Source organism: Telopea speciosissima, chromosome 1 (assembly GCF_018873765.1).
Source record: "Telopea speciosissima isolate NSW1024214 ecotype Mountain lineage chromosome 1, Tspe_v1, whole genome shotgun sequence".
Taxonomy (NCBI): domain Eukaryota; kingdom Viridiplantae; phylum Streptophyta; class Magnoliopsida; order Proteales; family Proteaceae; genus Telopea; species Telopea speciosissima.
Window position 1 is genome coordinate 45,536,158 of NC_057916.1, and position 19,364 is coordinate 45,555,521.

Consider the following 19,364-nt stretch of genomic DNA (forward strand, 5'->3'; position numbering starts at 1 on the left):
TCCACAACAGTGATCAACTCCTATAAGGGAACTGCAAGAGTAGCGCCCACGGTTCCTATTATTTAAGGATCACACCCCTGAAAGGACTCCACGATGAGATTCCTACCATGAATAGAAGGCTAATAGATTGAGACTCTCCACCACCATCTCTACTTACCATGAACACTATATACACTTAGGTATAACCGCTCACACGATCATCTTGATTACTGAATCCTTAACTGTTGCTAAGAGAGATCTGACTTAAGCATCGGAGAGTCGCCTGTCAGAGCAAACCAACTCTCTTGTGCTCATTCTATTCTTCTGTGCAGGCCATAGTGCAACAGATTCAAAATTAACATTATCTTCGATACATCGCACGTCCAGTCTTTTTACCAGCTCCAAATCTTTCTTGTTCCTCAGATTTGAAGTTGTCCTCATGTCAAAGAAGAGAGGTTTCTCTATTTGGTGCTAGGTTTGATTCAAATTTAACATTATCTTCGGTACATCGCATATCCAATCTTCCTACCAGCTCCAAATCTTTCTTGCTCCTCAGATTTGAATTTGTCCACGTGAAGAAGTAGGCCACACTATAAGATCTGTAGCGCACACCCACTCTACAGAGGAGTGTACTGGGTAGGATTTGGGTCCTCTGTAGCGCGACAGGATTTGTAGCGCACCATCCGACAGCTCATAGTGCTTGGGCATGCAGCCCAACACACAGGCAGGATGTTGGGCTACGTGCCCAAGCACTATAGGCCGTTGAATGTGCGCTACACTCCCTGTCGTGCTACAGAGGAGCCCAACGTGTATTGGGTATGCCCTAAGGGTGTAAATGAATAGCCGAAATCCGTTTTCATATCTGTGTTCGTATTCGTTTAGCACGATCCGAATCCGTCCGAAAGCTAAACGGATGCGGATACGGATAGGATATAGATATCCGAAAACCAATATTTACATGTAAAGGATAAAATATCTAATTCGTATCTGGGTCCATATCCGTTTAGTATTATCCAAATCCGTCCAAAAACTAATTGAATGCAAATGCGAATATAGCACTATCCGAATCGAATCCAATCCATTTACATCACTAGTATACCCTTTATTAATTAACGTGTATGAGACCAGTGAGAACAGACGGGGATCCAACATGAGTGGAATTTTTCATTCCAGGGAATGAGGCGGTTATTCGGGCCTTCCTAAACCTGGCGTTTTCCTCGCAGCACTATTTTTCATTTAATTTTATTAAAGAAGAGGGAGTAGTGGGCCCCACTGACAGCCTACTGAACCTCGACATGCATCATCAGGTCACCGATTCCATGACCAATGCCCGACATGTCGCCAACACATTTAGGAAAAATAGAAAGGTTAACGATGACAAGAAAGAAACATTCTAATTTCCAAGCCGTTCTCCCGTCCACTTCGTCTTCGCCCCCTTTCTCTCCCTTCCATTCGAAGCCCTCTCTCCACTTCAACTCTCAGAGAGAAAGAAAGCCTCCCTTTAACCCTTTTGGTTTCTTTTCTATTTTTCCCTGAAATCTTGAAATCTTTGCCGTACCAATCTCTCTCTGTCTCCCCTGAAGCTAATAATAATCTCTGATCTGATCCCAGAAGTGTAAATTAGATATTACTCCCGGCAAGACCGGATGGCGCCCCGTCTCTTCGCGTGCTTCGGAAGGCGATCCTCCCGTTCGTCAGCATCGCCGCCGCCGAGGAAAAAGCCTTTAAACGAGAACGCAACGGCCGACGAGGCTTCAGAGGAGCTGAGGAGAGGGGGGCCCATCTTGGTGGAGCTCTTCTCATCTCAGGGCTGCGCTACCTCCCCCGAGGCGGAGCTGTTGATGTCGAGGCTCGGGAGGGGTGACTTCGAGCTGGAAGTGCCCGTAATTGTTCTGGCTTTCCATGTGGATTACTGGGACTTCAAGGGTTGGAAGGACCCTTACGGTTCCAATCAATCGACGGTGAGGCAGAAAGTTTATGTGGAGGCTTTGAATCTGGACACCATGTTCACGCCGCAGGTGGTGGTTCAGGGTAGAGCCCAATGCATGGGGACTGATCAAGATGCTTTCCTCTCCCACATCTCCTCTGCCCCTCGCTTCCCCTCTCCTTCATTTCAGGTCAGTTTTCTTTCCATCTTCTTCTTCTTCTTCTTCAAACTTAAAAATTTCATTTCATTTGATTGAGATCTGGTTCTTAGAAATCATGACCCAACTGTAGCAGCTATTGTTCGGTTATGATTTCTTGATTGGCGCATATCTTGAAATTTTGACTTAGAATGTCTTTGATAATTCTCACAATGGAAATCGAATTAATTAACGAAAAAAAGACTATCCCTGAAATTCCGTAATTTCTGTTTTTACACTTTCAAACGATGGAAGAAAAACTCATTTCTTGTTTTCTTGGAAAAACAAGCCATTCCTTTTTCTCCATTTAACTGGTTTAACCGGTTAACCCATACATTATCTTTAATAATAAGGAATCCTAACCCTTAATAATAATAATTAGGAGTTTTATATATATATATATATATATATTTTGTATAGAAAGGGGATCGAATCGGGAAAAAGTATAGAAAGGAGATCGAATCGGGAAAAGATAAGGTGCCAGCCAGGAGATTCGAACTTGAAACCCCTTGATGAACATGGGCATGAAACATATCACAGTTCACCAACTAAGCTAGGTATTTGTTGGTGTTCGATCGAACTTTCCCTGTTAATAAAAGCAACCGCAAGGCTCATTGATGGAAATGGTCGTGCTGGCAAGTTTCCAAGATGATTCCATATCACACTATCCCTGACCAGAACCTAAAAATAGATTTTGTCCCCTAGTCATCTATAGATTGGCTACATAACATCAAAAGCTCTACTCTGGAAATGGTCGTGCTGGCAAGTTTCCAAGATCCATTCCATATCACACTATCCCTGACCAGAACCCAAAAATAGACTTTGTCCCCTAGTCATCTATAGGTTGGCTACATAACATCAAAAGCTCTAGAGTAGAGCTGATGGAACTGCTAAATCAAGTTTTTTAATCTATTTTAATATTTAGTTGGGCCAATCTAATGTTCAAACACTGGATTGAGCTCCATGAGACACAGATGGTCAAATTTTTGCAATTCTTGCGTCAGGATTTCTATCTGACAGTAAGTAGCTTAGCTCGGCCCAAGTTGGACTTATACCCTACAAATGAAAAAAACATTATTGGTCCAGCTTGCCGGCCTGGTTCACTTTAGTAATGGGCCTTGAAATTTGTCCTAGACTCGGTCTATGGTCACGTCGAAGCCCAGCCCAGAAGAAGTGGTTTGATTTCTAAGTTGGATAGAGAAAATTCAAAATTTAACCATTTTGGGTACTGATTGCTTGCAACTTGCAACAGGCTACGTTCCAAAGGCCTTCGTCGGACACCTTGCAAGTCAGTCTTACAGGAGCTCTAAGAACAAAGGTGGACAGCCAAGGCGCCGATGTATTGGTGGCCCTATACGAGAATGGGCTGTTGACGGACTGCCCTGCAGGGGACAATAGAGGCCGTGTTCTGTCTAACGACTTTGTTGTCCGCAAGGTCGAGAAGCTCTGTAATGTCAAGGACATTTCTGCTAAGAAATCAGTGAATGGCACTGTCAACTTCTCGCTGTGGGATGGGTTTAACAGCAATAAGTGCGGTATTGTAGTCTTCGTTCAGAACAGATCCTTCCATACTTTTGGTTGTCAAAACATCAGATTGCCAGAACAACTTTAAAGCTAGACTGAATCTTTTATGTTCTGGCCTTGATATTTGATCCTTGTGTACAGGATATGTCCTTGGGGTTTAGGGCGTGTGGTTCTTATTTTTCCTTCTCTTCTGATGTGATTTTCTGGGGTTTGATTTTTGGGTTATTTGCGACTGAACATTGTTCTGGATTTATATTTTGACAGAGGGAGACGAGGAGGGAGATTTGTATTCTTTGATTTTAGAGTAGTTGAAGATCTTTCCTTTAATACTTCTATTTGTAGCTTGTATATCAAATACTATGAGAAGGAAAAAAGGACAACATTAGACAAAATCACAGATAATCTCGTAGGATGTGATCGTTGAAAAAAGTCTTCAGGAACATTTAGATCTTTTAATTGGCCACAATAGCAAGGGCCTACTGAAATTGTGTGATTGATCGCACAAACATTTATATTTTCTTTCCAATATCTACTCCTACTCTTTCTTATGTGATCGGGGCATTGGGTGAACACTGTCAAAGAACTTTCTGTTGTTGATCGGTGGCCAATCCTGAACCAATAAAATTTAATAAGAACAAAGAGGGTTTAGTTACATCTTTGTATTACAAGTGCAGAAGCTCAAAAGGAATATGATACTTGTGTTAGACTCGTAGGAACGATTTGACAGAAGCGAATTGGCATCGTTGCAATCAATGTGAGAAATCATTCAAATCTCATAACAAAACTTAGGGTTTTGACGTTAACTGAAACTTCACAAGCGCAAAACTTCCACGCGATCTTAGCCCTTTTGTAAAGAATCTCACACACACGTATAACTTTGCATTACCTTGAATGCATGTTCCTCTACAATCAATTGAGTTTTTGCCAAAACCCTGATGATAGAGTGGTAGAGAAGGAGACTAGAGAAGATGGAAAACCTCTACAATGTAATGAGAGCTTGTGTCAGGGTTTTTCACAACATACCTATATATAGTGTAAAACCCCAGTGCAAAGATATGGGGTAATTACCAATTTACCCATGGGCTTTTTCTAGTGGGAATTGGAATACGTGTATGGACCAAATTCTTTTCACAACAATCCCTCCATCCTAATATGAGATCTTATCTCGTATGAGGATCCCATCACAAAAAGAATTCATGATCTACATATGAGTTGGATTTAAAGGAAAGGGGTAGGATTCCATTGGGATTCCATCTAGCGTGTCATGTGTCTTAATTGAACTGTATTCCAAACACAGGGTTAACCAACACAAATGTTGCCAAATAGATGTAACAATCAATACCCAAAGAAAATAGAAAATACACGCATCAGTCCCCTACTGAGCAATATCCCATGGTTCAATATAGGGCATGTGTAAAATACTGACAAATCCCCAATAAACCAAAATGCCACGTCAGAGATTCCATAACCTTTATTGGACAAGGAAAAACATTTTCAAAAGACACTAGAAAATAGATACAATTTAATGTACAAAACTATAAAAATATTTCAAACCACAAGAGAATGCCACCGGATCCGAGTTTGCGTCCAATCTTTTATAGACTATTTCTCTCTTTGATATTCTCCCAAAAGAATGGGCAGCGGATTCCTTGTTGGGCATCTTTTTCAACTACAACCAAACATTATGAATCCAACACACCGATATATAGTTAGAGAGACATCAACCATTGGTACATCAAAACGCATAGTGCGTGATTGCATCGATAAGGACCCCTCAGATCTAGGGACTAATTATGAACTACTTAAGAGAATTTCATTTTTCCTTTTAAACTGACAGTATCACCACATGTGCAATTCTCGAGTGATCCAGTTCAATGTACACTCACACTGACGCCTTGGAACCAATATTCCTAAGAACACACAGTATGACCACCATATAAGACAAGGTGTCCAATCTCGTCCCTAGTGGTGAAAAATTTTAGGTAAACAAATCTATGGACAAATTGAGATCAATATACGATCATGTCAATAAAAATAAATTAAACACTTTATTTTAAATAAACAAGTTTGTACATTAAAACCAATCTCCCATAAACCTAATGCCCATTGTAGATGCTGAATTTTCAACTCCGGCGATCACAACAACAAGACACGGACAAACATCGGTATCTCTCTCAAGAAGGACTCTTGCCCTTGCATTCAAGTCATATCACCCTTACATCCCTAAAAATGATTTAAAAGACCCTTTTACCAAATGTTGAAGGAGGTACTGCTCACCTTTTCTGACCATGACGGTCCCACTAGCCAGTTAACAGGCCTTGGGGGTTGTAGGGGGCAGGTAACCCCCCTACTGGCGGATGTAGGAGGATAGAGTCCCCCAACAGAAAATTTTTATGAAGAGTCAAATGAGACCTAAAACCCAAAGCCATAAAAATACCAAAATCTGGGCCAAAGTGGAAGGAGTTGTCTGCGGCGCTGCGGTCTCTTAACCACGGTGGCACGACACCCTAACTACGGCGCCACGGTTTTACCCCGTAACATCACAAAAAGTGGGTACCACACTGCAGGCGTCAGCATTCTGACAAACCCATGGTGCCGCGGATGACCAGGGTCCCCCTATAAATAGGGGTGACCCCACCTCCCATTTGGGACAAGCCAGCCACTGCCTCCATGAGCCCTCTCCTCCTATTTTGCTTCCCTTGGTCCTTCATCCACCTCTTTTAGCCCTTCTTTGAAGCTTTGATCATTCCCATCCATGAATTAGACTCCAGTTACTCTGTCCAAGGACCGAGTCATCTGAAGTCCATTTTTTCACACTTTTCTATCCATACTTAGCCCATATACAACCGTTACTTTGCCTGAAGTCTTAGTGATGAAAGTCCCATTTCCAGTTGTTATTAACTTTTACTCTACCTGAAGTCCCTTTTCCCATAATTTTCTATCCATAGTTAGCTCATATACAATTGTCTAGGTATTACTCTGCCCAAAGTCTTAGTAGCAAAAGTATCATTTTCAGCCGTTATTTTGCCTGAAGTCTTAGTAGCGAAAGTCCCATTTCCAACCGTTACTCCGCCCAAAATCTTAGTAGTAAAAATCTCATTTACATAGCCATTACTCTGTCTGACAAGAGGGAGGCAAGCTGATCTTCCGTTTCCACTTAAGCCGTGGGACATCTCATATTTCGTATCTTTTGCATTTCTTTACTTTGATTAATTTTGTTCGCAAGTATACATCTCTACTTTTCCTTTTATTTTAAATACAATGTAGACCATTAAAGTAGTTTACTTTATTGTATATAATAAATAACTTTTTTATGCATTCCTTTCTTATGTTTGATGCTTCATAATTTAACCTTGCATGTTGATATAGGACGTGTTACTAAGGGAGAATTTCCAGAATCTAGCATCTAGTAGAAAAACTAGTTTAACCAAGCGAGATGGGGTTATAATACCTTCCCACGCTCGTAACCTAACCACTTACCCAGAATCTCTGATTAGGCTATATAGAATCATATAACTCTTTTCGCTTACCCTGGATGCGGCTAGACCCATTAGGTCCTAGGCCCGAATCCTAAGTAGCGGCTTTATGCATTTTAATATGTGAAGCATGATCCCTCACCCCCCACAAGGCCCATTGTAGACACCTCATTTTGTCTATTCCCCCAGAGGTTTTTCATAACGAATATGAGCATTCTCTAAGGCCTAGAACCGGTGTATTTGTTGATATAGCGTTAGTGTGCACTGCTCGAATCCGTATACCGATCACCCATTCTCTTTTGTCGGAGCCCAAATCAGAGCCTCCAAGCCCTCCAAGTATCCCTAGAAAGGCTAGCCCCAATACCCCAAACCATGTCCATCGACACTGAACTTATTTCGACACTCAAAGGCCCCGAGTCGACACCAAACCTTCCTACTGTCTATCTTACCTCAACATTCAGAAGATGACACTCGACACTCAAAATTTTAACCCTTGGTGTTGAGCCTTATTCATAGACAACCACTTGATGTCGACCATAACCCATTTCGATGTCGAATCAGGCACTTTCATTGTCGAATAACAGCAAATTCAGGAAGCCCAAACTTGCAATATTTAGCTTTGGTTACGATTCCTTTCGCGTCCTAGCCTATTTTTGGCACTTTGGATCTCAATCTTCGCTCTCTTAGGCCCTAAGAAACACCACCAAAGGCAACTAAACACGTCACTCACCCATTGGCCCTTACCTTAACTTTACACCTACCATCGATGCAAAGACCCCCCATTCAGACGATCCGGATTAACTCCATCAACCCTACACGAATTTGGGAGTGCACCCAACCCTCTACATCTATAAATACATCTCCTCTCACATTGAGGAGGGTTACATGCACTTCCTATGAGCTTTGCCAAGTCCCAGTTCATAGACAATCAATCCTTCCTTGGTGCTTGCTTACCCCAATTCAGCTCCCTACTCTCTTGACTTGAGTCCTTAGCCTTTGGTCCTCACTTAGCCTTAGCTTATTACCTCCCCTGACCTCTTGAGCAATACATCCCTTGCTTGAAGACCCCAAGATCAAGACTTAAAGACACCAATTTGGTAATCTCGGCTTGACGATGAAGCATTCAAGTACAAGAGACAAGAGAAGCCACAAGAAGCGACGATACTTGCCCAACATACGAATCTCCTGAGTTACATAAGGGATAACCACATTTTTATTTTGTCCTTGTTTCATTAAGTAGGCCCTTTGGTCTTTAATCTTATTCAATTTTCACTGTTTTATTACTTTTATTGTGTTCTGCATCTCCAAGAGGAGTGTGATCCCATCTCCCTAGACAGTGATCACACCATGTATTATTTTTTTCTTCTTTTTTATTTTTTATGTGTTGTATCTCATCTCCCATACATATATCTCCATGATCCCAATCCCTTGTAGTTTAAGACTCCATCAGGCACATTCACTCTTGGCACATTCTCTCCTGTTTTATTCTCAGATTCCTCCATGCATATGTATTTAAATTATCATCCACATTTACATGCATTTATCACATCATCATGCTTAGCCTAGAGTTAATCATGTTTAGGTTATTTAGGTTTGTGGGCCATTTATTATACATTCTAGTATACTAACCTTTACCTTACAGTCGAACCTTCGGGAATGTGTTCTCTTCACTCCTCTTGTACTTTATTTTCTCACATTTTTAACTTGCATTTACATACTATTAAAGCATGTTATTCATTCCATAATGTCTAGCAATAGAAGACCGACAAGTTCGAGTGGACTGGGGTGCCAAATACCTTCCCTGAACCGTAACTTACCTCGTACCCAGACCAATGGACCATTTATCCCCAAAAAGGCATTGCATGAGAGTCATTACATTTACAATATTGGGTCCTAGACCCTCCTCTAGGTGGCGACTCCAAGATTCAATTCAACCCTCTCTCTTTCTCCCAAAAAGAGGGATGAGGTGGAGGACACGTGGAGATCCCCCATCATGCGATCATTTGTTATCATAGTGGCTATTCCACTGGGGACACTTTTACTTATGTAAAATAGGTCAGACTTTGATGTGCTTGGCATATATGTTGTATTGTTTTAACATGTTTTTTTATGCTAATTTCTATACACTAACTTTGCATCATATTTGCATACACTATCACACACCGTCGGTCATCCAACTACTGCAAAGTACAACCTCATTATTTATACCTCGGAGAGTAACCCTAGGCCTAGTGTATAGACACGTGGCTTACTCTTGGTGAAACAACTCTTAGCACCGTATCGTTTGGTATATCAAAGAGGCATATAGGAGCACCTTGCTAAGGGAATCCTTTTTTCAGTCCTATTATCCTTTAACCAGTATGCATCATGTAGGAATCTAGAGCCCAACGGTTAGATCACAATACACTAACTGTAATATTTATTTGAGAACCAAACCGACACTTTATTGGACCTATTCTTAACCGGCCTAATCAACCTTGATCTTGTCTTGGGATCGCTTTGTCACATTGCGATTCTTGACATTTGGACCAACTTAGAACTCGATCAACTTAGCACCTACACTTACTAACCCTTGTTTGGGATTGGCGTGTTATTGGGCTGTAATCTTAGATAGAAATCACTATTTATTTACGGTTTGTATTTGAATATTTATAAAGGATTTGATACTATTATGTGATTTCCATGATTGCAGGCCTGGAAGGAGAAAAGCATGAATCAGTGATGGAATCAGTCCCTTTAGCCGATTTTGGATGTTTACCAGCTGGGTCAAGGGTTCGCATGTGTGCAAATAGTCATCTCAGGGCATTATTGTAATTTGACAAAGAGAAAATTTCTCAAGAAAAATCGATATTGGACTCATTGCATCAGAAAAATTAAATGGTTAACATTTAATTCTTGGGTCGAGTCAATTCGATTCAAGGAAGGAGGGATTATGGCCAAAGATGGATTATGGCAAAGTTGGAGAGTGTGAAGAAAAACAAAATAAAAGAAAGAAAGAGAGAAATATTCTCTCACGTAAACCTCTCTCTCTCTCTCTTTCTAGTTTGTTAATTCAAAAACAAACTATTAAATATCTTTTTACCTCTCTCTCTCTTTCTATCTTTTTACCCTTTTTTTCTAAGTCATCCTATCTCACATGCCTCTCTCTCCCATCCCCATCTCTTATTTTTCCCTCTCTCTTACTCTCCTAGTGGAACGCAACTCCGGGTTATTGTCTGTTTTATTTTTAATTCAAAATATATCACCTCTCCCCTAAAAGAAGGATACGGATGGAGTTTAAAAAAGGGGGGAGGAGAATTGAATTGGGATTTTTGAACAACCAAGAGCAAAAGGGGGTTGAAGGTTTTGGGGAGAAGAAGATTGGAAGAGGAAGGAGAAAAGGAGAGGAAGAGCATCTACCATCGCCATTGCTGCCATTGCTTCTACTCTCTTCTTCCCTCTAATTCTTTGGTTTGTATCCCTAACTTCTCTTTATTTCATTTATGTTAAATGAGTAACTAAACTTGTTGCTGTTTTTAGGAAGATGATACTTTAAGGATGATTTAATTAGTCATTTTCTTTTCTTATTGATTGCTTGGAAAAGACTTAGGCATCTCATTTTGATTTTTGTGTAATCATGTTTACATCTAGTTAGGGTAATTTATTTCTGTGATTCAATTTAACCTACCAAGCAATAGTATTGAATTGATTCATGTGGTCGTATCGATGATATGGTATACCTGAGTGGATTGTGCGTACCCGAGTTCTTTGAACTTTCGATTCATTATAGCGATCGGACGACAATTTCGCCAAGATACTTTATGCCTAGAAGGGACCCTATTTTCTGTGGTTGTCATGGGGCGTGTAGTCGCCATGAGCCGAATATGACAGAGATTGAATGATGAATCTGAATTAAAGTTGATTCAACCTAAAAGTAGTATTTTCTCACCATCTTCTATTCGCTTTAATCAGTTGCTAGTGTTAGCTTTAAATTAATTAATTTGTGTTTTTAGTTTCATCTTAGACTTGATTTAATTTCATGCAACTTAGCCTCTGTTCCCCGTAGATTCGATACCCGTACTTTCCACTGTATTAGTGTTTAGTTAGGTTTATTTTTGATTGGTTCAACGACTCGATCAAATTTTGGCGCCGTTGCCGGGGAACTAAAGCACGATTGCTAGAGTTTTATCGAGTCTTTTAATGTTCTTTCAATAGCTTGCTTTAATCTTTATTTCTGATTTTTGTTTTAGGTATTTTAGATTTTTGCATCTCTTAGTTTAACAGCCTACAGTAGCATTAATTTTGATTTATGTTTTTTGTGTTAACATAGCTTAATTTACTAATCATTCTAAATTTTTTTTAAGTATTAGTGACAAACTCATGTTTTATTTTTTGCTGTAGGTATTGAATCGTTGGAGGTTGTTTAAGAGGGGATGCGGTTCAGCTGGATATGGTTCTTTCAAAAAGACACCGATGTAGTCCGGATAGCCTCTGTGATATTCTCTAACTTTTCTCTTTATTTTTCTTTTAGTAGCTAATTTCAGCCTTGTATGATTCGGTCCCACGCTGGCCTAGTTACCCTTGTATGCTTCGGTCCCATACCACTTTAGGATTGACCTTGGTACGCTTGGATCTGCGCTAGTTTAGGATTTCATTTTATTTAGGGTAGTTTAAACTTTTAATTTTTTTTTTAGGATAGTTTTAATTTTAGTTTTAATTTACATGTGTAATTTTCATTTTAATTTAATTCTGTAATTTTTCTTTATCACTTTTATAATTTTCTTTTTCTTTTAGTATAGGTTACCCTTGTATGTGCGGTCCTGCGAGCTTAGTTGCCCTATTTTGATCGGTCCCACATTAGGACATTCGACCCTACACTTACTACGTTTGGACCCCGATAGCTAGGTTGATACACTTGTATGCTCAGTCCCAGCCTAGTTTAGCTTGGTCGTTGTATGCTTAGTACGCGCTCAGCCCGACCTGACCTATTAGATTTTGACCCCGAAATTGAACATACTTGTAGGAGGATTAGACACCGTATCAGGATGGGTGACGACACTACAAGAAAAATGGTCATTTACGACAGAATTTTTACTATGGAATTTTTTTTCCGTCCTAATAAGTGTTATTTACAACAGAAATATAATTCCATGGTTACATGTCCCATCTTTCCTGACACTTTTATATTTCCGTGGTTACAAATTTCGTAGTGAAGGAATTCGTGGTACCGTGGTGAATATTTATATTATTACCATTGAAATTAAATTCCATGGTTAAAAGTAGCATTCACGACAATAATAATTTATTGCTTAAGACGGCAAAATAATTCCATGGTAAAAAGTCATGTACATTTTTCTTAAAACAACGGAATAACTGGGCCATCGTATTAAGTTTATAAATGGCACGGGTAATTACTCGATCCATCGTATTAGTTTTCCCGCTTTGTTTTTTTTTTTTGGCATATCACCCGTACAAATCAATTATTCATGAATCTCTCTCCCTCTCGCCACATACGAATCAGTGTTCCGTCTCTCTCGGCCTCAATCTCTCACTAATCCCTCTCGCCCTCAATCTCTCACTGATTCTCTCATATCTACTCTTTAATCTCTCTTGCCCTCAATCTCTCACTGATCCTCTCATATCTACTCTTTAATCTCTCTTGCCCTCACTCTCTCGGTTTCGAATTCCACTCTCATCCTGTCTCGCCCTTATCCTTTTTATCTCACGGTTTTCTCTTGTTCATCTTTTTGATTGGGAGTCATCTTCTAGATGCTTAAAACCCTAATACAAGTTACCTTTCCCCTCTCTCTCTCTCTCTCTCTCTCTCTCTCGATTCTTTTAATTTGGAGAATGTTTGTGATATCTATTTTAGATTTATTGATCGCGGGTCACATTTTTTTTGTGAAGAGGCCAAATTCAGCAAAGTGGTGTGGTGGACTGGTGAGTTTTATTTTCTCCTTTTCTTAATTTATCCAATCGCACCTTTTCTCGACTTCTCTCGACTACGAGTTTCAAAATAGTATGTATGATGTAGCTTCAGTTCTAGACTTTATTAAGTTGGTTCTTTCAATTCTCTTTTATTTCCCCTTTCCTTTGGTGATGTCTTGTTGGATGTAGCAGCTAGATGAGTTCTATTGAATTGTGTTGCTGTGATTCTTTGCCCCGTCTTGCCTTGGGGTGGTCTTTTGGCTTCTATCAATTTGGATTGCTTTTCTATATTAGATTCCTTTCTCTATGCACTAATGATTTGGGTGTGTTTGTTTTGGTTCTGATGATTCTGTGAACTTCTATGGCTCCTTTTCTTTTCTGGGTTTGTTGGGCTTGGTTTTATAGTGTATAATGCTTTTTGGTGTATCTTTTCTCTTCTCTCGAAAAGGAGATCAAATAAGTCCCAAGGCCACCTCTTTGGTATTCCCTATTTCAACCAAGTTCAAAGTTCGACATTATCCAACTACATCTCTACCTAACTGAACCCTTTTGCCATTGCTTGGGGCATACATTTCATTATTGTTGACAACACAAAATCACTCTGTTATAGTTACAACAAGAGGAGAAATTATATAAATAATTTTTTTTGTTCTCTTCTACCAATCACCATGAATTCAAACCCTTTTTGAAGAATGGTAAATCCATGATCTTTCAAATTTATAGGCATATCTCGACCACTCAATGCATTAATTCACATTATGGCAGGGCTCATAAAATCTCAATTAGTGCCAAATTTTCTTCTTCCAATTCAATTAATTGGCAAATCGAAATATGGCCGACTCAATATTGTCTACCATACATGTGTAAAACAGTAAAATTATTCTTCAATTTAAAAAAAGAGGAAGAAGTAAACTTAAGCAATCGATGAAGCAGATAATGACCCACTTTGATGATTTTATAACACCAGGCCCCTGAACATTTGCCCGCAGCCAATCCAAATTTGGCATTATCTTCTTTCTGTTCTATTCTATTCCCCTCCCTGGTGAATTTTGAGAAACGCCGTCAAGTCATAGTTGGTGCCCCGAACATAGATGCATGCCTTGTGAATATAGAACATGCATCCCTTCGTACCATTATCGCTTTTCCAAACATCTTTGTGTGCTCCTGGCTATTCTTCTTAATACATTCTTCTTAATACCGAATATCTTAGATTACTCAGGAGCTATATCTCTGCAAATATGCTAATACACCAAGTCTAGCAACAATCGCAGCCCCCGCCGCAAATGTATATGCAGAAGCCCATGCATCTCTCGTGTGCATAATCCAAACCTTCGAACCACCACGCCTCTGACCATCTGACCCTGAATAATCTAGATGCAACCTCAAACTCTGTTTTAAAATTGTCAATCAGTGTCAGAGTGTGTGACAAAAAAATTTATAACAAATCAAGTAACATTAGACATCATCACTAGGACAACTCAACTACACCAATTTTGACATTGGAGGTGTGGATACTAGAGCAAGTCAATGCTAGAGAGTTCCCTTAGATCAAAGTATTAGAACAGAGAAAGAGCAGTGGGATCGTGTCCAGGCTTATACAAAATAAATTTTGTAATAGCATGCTTATATAGAAAACCTCAACACTAGATGACCCTACAAGATATGACTACATTCATTTTTCTACACAGAAAAGGGGATAGGAGCCACCATACCTTCAAACCAACCTGCCTTGCATGGTCCACAACCGCTGCAAGATCACCATCCGATGCAATCACAACTTTATCATGATCTTCGTCTTCATACTACAAATAAGTAGTTAAAGAAACATTTAAATAGAAGAAAGACTACCATCACGCAGAGTAACTACAATAACAAAATATAAAACATGACCAATGGGTTTCAAAATACCGAATTTGGGGCAAATGGTTCCAATCAATGTCGCCACCCACCCTCGGACGACGGAAGTTAAAAGATCTGTCAAACTTCGAGTGTCCGAAATAGCAGGAAAGGAAATCAAATCTGTAGTATCACCATACAATCAAGGAGACATGGAAAGTAGCTACACTACTCAAGAATCTAGGATCAGCCTGAAACACTACATTGGTCCATCTGGGTAATCTCCTAGGCTGGGAACAACAATCATAGCCATTCTATTATTTCAATCTACTGATTTATAGGACTATTTGCCAAATCAATTTTGACGAGCAATAAATTGAATGATAAGGAAGTCAGGATTATCAAACTGTGCTGGTTGCCCAAAGATGGTAGCTATACTATAAGATCAATTGAACAAGGTATGGCCTACTCCTTTCACTATGTGGCAAAGTTCATAGGGTGTGTCCTTCACATCATCTTGAGCACCTTATCAGCAAATGTTACAATTTTGGTTGAGGGGATGAAAACAAAAACATACCACAGATGAATCTATGCATCCAGCCCTTTCTATCTTCAATCTTGAAGCCAAAGGTATTAGGCAAACCAAATGAACTAAGAGACGCAAACCTCAGTCTTTGTTCCATTAGAGGTCAATTTCAATGATCCCTCACTGCAAAGTCACTAAAAGATAGTAAGAAACAATACTAAATCATAGATGTATCACTGCAGTTATATAAGAGTGAAAACCTCCGTGTCTCTTCTTCATCATCCACAGATTCCAATTGCATGGTAGAATCCCAAAAGTTTTGTATCACACTGTTGGCTGTTCTTGTCTTTCTTTCCCCCCTTCGGGCCTCCTTTTCTTTCTTTTCTTCATCCTTTGGTAATGAATTTTTTATTCACCAAAAAAAAAAAGATTAAGAATGGTATTCTAAAATTATTTTTGCTTCTTAGAACTCTTCAGTGAGGTGCTATCGTGCTGGCATGATTGTTTTCCTTAATAGTAATATTTGAGAATGGTTAACAGGTTATGTGAGGTTCGTACGTTTATAATTTATTCAAGCTTGATAAGTGTTAGATATATTAGCTTAAGGATACTTTTTTTTTCCTAGTAAAATACTAAAATTTCCATAAGTTGTTTATCTGATGGATTCATAAATTTGATTCACTACAAGGCCGAAATGGTGAACCTCAATCTATCTTGATTATCTTCCTGCGACCTGAATGAGCTATTCTGATGTGTTTTGGTATCTTCATCAGCTATGCAGCCTTAAACATTTCAAATTAAATTAGGAGTGCTCATGACTATTTTTGGGGTTAAGCAGTGTCATCATTTAGTCTTTCCTCTATTGGGAGACAGTATATTGAATTGTAATTTTGATATTCGAAGAATGATCTTGGAAATTTGTTACTTCGAAGTTGAAATGTCAAATTTGAATGGGAATCTAAGGGGGTTCTATCATGCTTCTCACCTCATTTGTTATTGCTATTTGGTTGTGGGCTCAACAAGAAGAGGAAAGTGAAGTCTTGTTTCCAATCCTGTTTCGACTCTTCGGATAAATTTTCCTTGCTGGGTATATTTACACATCCATCCATCCACCAAGTATTTCTCAATGTTGTCCTCAGCTTCATAGGTTAAATCCCTAATTTGGATAACCAATTCCTCCGTTGCAATATGTTCTTGACCCTCTGCTCTCTCTGCATCTCTGAGGAAAGAACCCATAAGTTTGAGCTGGTCTCCAAGGGTCTTGACTTGATCTTCCACTACAAGAAACAAATATGCTTCTTTCACAATCACTTGGCACAAGCTATCTAAGACATTCAAAGCAATCGAAGCTGCCATTTCTGATTGCCTCTAGTTCTGCAAATGGATGTTAGAGTTCAATAATTCCTGAAACCCTCTCTTTGTAAAGCTAATTCTTGATCAAACAAAGAACCCATATTGATGTTAAAGGGTTCTAGATTTCTAACCCTTCAAGGGGGTTTTGACTTGAGGAATAATATTTGCATTTGGCAAGTCATGCATTTGATGATGTATTCTATGAATAAAGAAAAGTCACACTACCTTATAGCTCCAGTTTCTCTTTTGGAGAAGGGGACTTTCACCTAATTGTCATACTACCTTACATAAACTGTACTTTTACATACCTCATCTTTTAACCATTTAGTTAAAAGATGAGGTATCTAGAGGATTGGTTTTCCATTCCCTTAATTTTGTAGTGTATCATTGTTGAATAGGAAATTCTTGAAAATAGAAAGCACATGAAAGCACATGAAAGTGTACGCAGTATTGGAAACATAGAAGACATAAAATTTAATCACCCAAAATTGGTGGGCTCCAATAAAGTTCAGATTCCATCGTGGGAGATGGTAGATCGTAAGGATTCGATTGGAGAAATCAATATAGAGAAAGAGTGGAACCTCTTGAGAGAAAAAGAAACTGAGGAAAGAATGTCGAAAAAATCTGGAAATTCAGCGTGGTTTCCTCCATCTTCAACTTCTTCATTTTCCCTCTTAGCTACCTGATGTTGTCTAACTAGGAATATCTACTTTCTATTTTGATTATTAGTAGTTAATTTCTATTTTCATTGTAAGTAGTTAGTTTCTATTTTAATAGTTAGTACATTGTCAACAAGTAGTAGGTCACATCAGTCTAGAAACTGATTGTGTTTTGTAACCCAAGTAAAAGGCCAAAGTTGGTAGTTTCTAATTTTTGGAACTTTCTAATTTTGAGTCCTTACTATTTTGTTTTAATGAAGTCTATAAAAACAACCCAGGAGGGCAAGCAACCCACAATTTTGATTCCTTGGTGTTTGATCCATGGAGGAAGGAGCTGGTGTATGAACTGGCTGACTCCTTGCGGTGGGAAGCCCAGGAGGTCACTCTTTGCTGCTGTTCTTCATGCCCTACAAGCTATCTAGACATTGGAACACTCTACTTCATCAACCGAGACACCTTTACTGCTGCCCCCTTGCTCATGTGCCCTGGTTTGAGCCTATTTTGTGTTACTTTCTAATTCCAGCAGCCCCTTCTCCTAACCAATCCAGCCATCACTTCTCTCCCATCTTTTGAACACATCTCCTGCATCCTAAGGCCCCCAATCGATCCCTTTTTCAGCTCCATTCTCCTCTCTATACTCTGTTTTACCGTTGTCAAGAAAGTACTGTTAGCATCATTCTTTTGTGGTTGTGGGGGTTCTACTTAATCTGAGTTTGGGGGGATTATAATCTGTTGCTTTTGATGATTGTATGCTATTACTAAGAGGGTTTAATTTATAGCATTGAACTTGGAAGCAGCCCTCTTTTGGACTTAATCAACATTTTTTTTTGTTTTACCAGTTACGTCTGGAAACTATGTCTAGGAGTTGGATTGAAAGATCAAAGGATCCATCCTTTAGAACGTCTGCACTATACATGCAGGAGGTTGACAAATTCCTAGACTATGCATTTTCTAATGCAGCATGTGGGACTCAGATCTTATGCCCATGTGTAAAGTGCCTAAATCAACTTTGGGGAAATCGGACTGAAGTGACCGAACATCTGGTCTGTGATGGATTTTTAAGGAACTATACAATTTGGAATAACCATGGGGAAGCATCATCTTCACACACCCCTCTCCGTGAAACTCCAGTGGAACTTGACTCATCAGATACCTATGATGTTACACATAACATGCTAAATGAGATGTTCAGAAGAAATACAGATGAAAGGATTGATGATGGTGGCACAGGTGTGCATATAGAGGGGGAAAGTATAGCAATGAAGAAATATGAACGGTTGATGGAAGATGCAAATTTACCATTGTATCCAGGAAACGAAAGGTTTACAAAACTATCTTTCATTCTTCGGCTTTATCATATTAAATGTCTCTGCAAGTTGAGTGACAAAGCATTCTCATTGTTGCTTGACTTATTGAAAGAAGCATTTCCCGAGCCGAATTCGTTACCGAAGTCTTTGTATGAAACCAAGAAGATTATTAAAGACTTAGGCCTGAATTACGAGAAGATTGATGCATGCCGCAACGATTGCATGTTGTATCGGAATGAGACAGCAAATGCCATGTCTTGTTACAAATGTGGCATATCAAGATATATATCAGACGATAAGAAGATCCCAGTCAAGATATTACGTCATTTCCCTTTGATTCCAAGGTTTCAAAGGTTATATATGTCGTCTAAACTATCATCTGATATGAGATGGCATCATGAAGAGCGTGTAGATGACCAGAAGTTATGACACCCAGCTGACTCTAAAGCATGGAAGGACTTCGATAGGCTTTATCCGGATTTTAGTGAGGACCCTCGTAATATTAGGCTTGGGCTTGCAAGTGATGGATTCAATCCATTTAAGATGAATAGCTCAAAGCATAGTACATGGCCTGTTGTGGTGATCCCTTACAACTTGCCACCGTGGATGTGTATGAAGGCTCCTAACATGATTCTTACATTGCTTATTCCTGGACCAAAACAACCAGGGAATGA

The 19,364-nt window shown here is 39.3% G+C and overlaps 3 protein-coding genes across 3 annotated transcripts; 2 read left to right on the plus strand and 1 right to left on the minus strand.

Annotated features, from left to right (window-relative positions):
* The first annotated feature begins 1,470 nt into the window (after positions 1-1,470).
* On the plus strand, positions 1,471-3,879 carry LOC122658936. The gene is made up of 2 exons (XM_043854102.1): positions 1,471-2,096; positions 3,355-3,879. The coding sequence occupies exons 1-2, from the start codon at positions 1,626-1,628 to the stop codon at positions 3,712-3,714; spliced, it is 831 nt and encodes a 276-aa protein (XP_043710037.1). The 5' UTR covers positions 1,471-1,625; the 3' UTR covers positions 3,715-3,879.
* A 12,491-nt stretch (positions 3,880-16,370) lies between these two features.
* On the minus strand, positions 16,371-16,727 carry LOC122650306 (probable disease resistance protein RF9). Its single transcript, XM_043843701.1, has one exon. The coding sequence runs from the start codon at positions 16,725-16,727 to the stop codon at positions 16,371-16,373; it is 357 nt and encodes a 118-aa protein (XP_043699636.1).
* A 1,510-nt stretch (positions 16,728-18,237) lies between these two features.
* LOC122650315 lies at positions 18,238-19,119 on the plus strand. The gene has a single exon (XM_043843713.1). The coding sequence runs from the start codon at positions 18,238-18,240 to the stop codon at positions 19,117-19,119; it is 882 nt and encodes a 293-aa protein (XP_043699648.1).
* The last annotated feature ends 245 nt before the right edge of the window (positions 19,120-19,364 follow it).

Coding starts and splice junctions, on each gene's coding strand:
- LOC122658936 (XM_043854102.1), top strand. CDS start 1,626: ATGGCGCCCCGTCTCTTCGCGTGCTTCGGAAGGCGATCCTCCCGTTCG. Junction 2,097..3,354: donor TCCCCTCTCCTTCATTTCAG/GTCAGTTTTCTT, acceptor AACTTGCAACAG/GCTACGTTCCAAAGGCCTTC.
- LOC122650306 (XM_043843701.1), bottom strand. CDS start 16,727: ATGGCAGCTTCGATTGCTTTGAATGTCTTAGATAGCTTGTGCCAAGTG.
- LOC122650315 (XM_043843713.1), top strand. CDS start 18,238: ATGTCTAGGAGTTGGATTGAAAGATCAAAGGATCCATCCTTTAGAACG.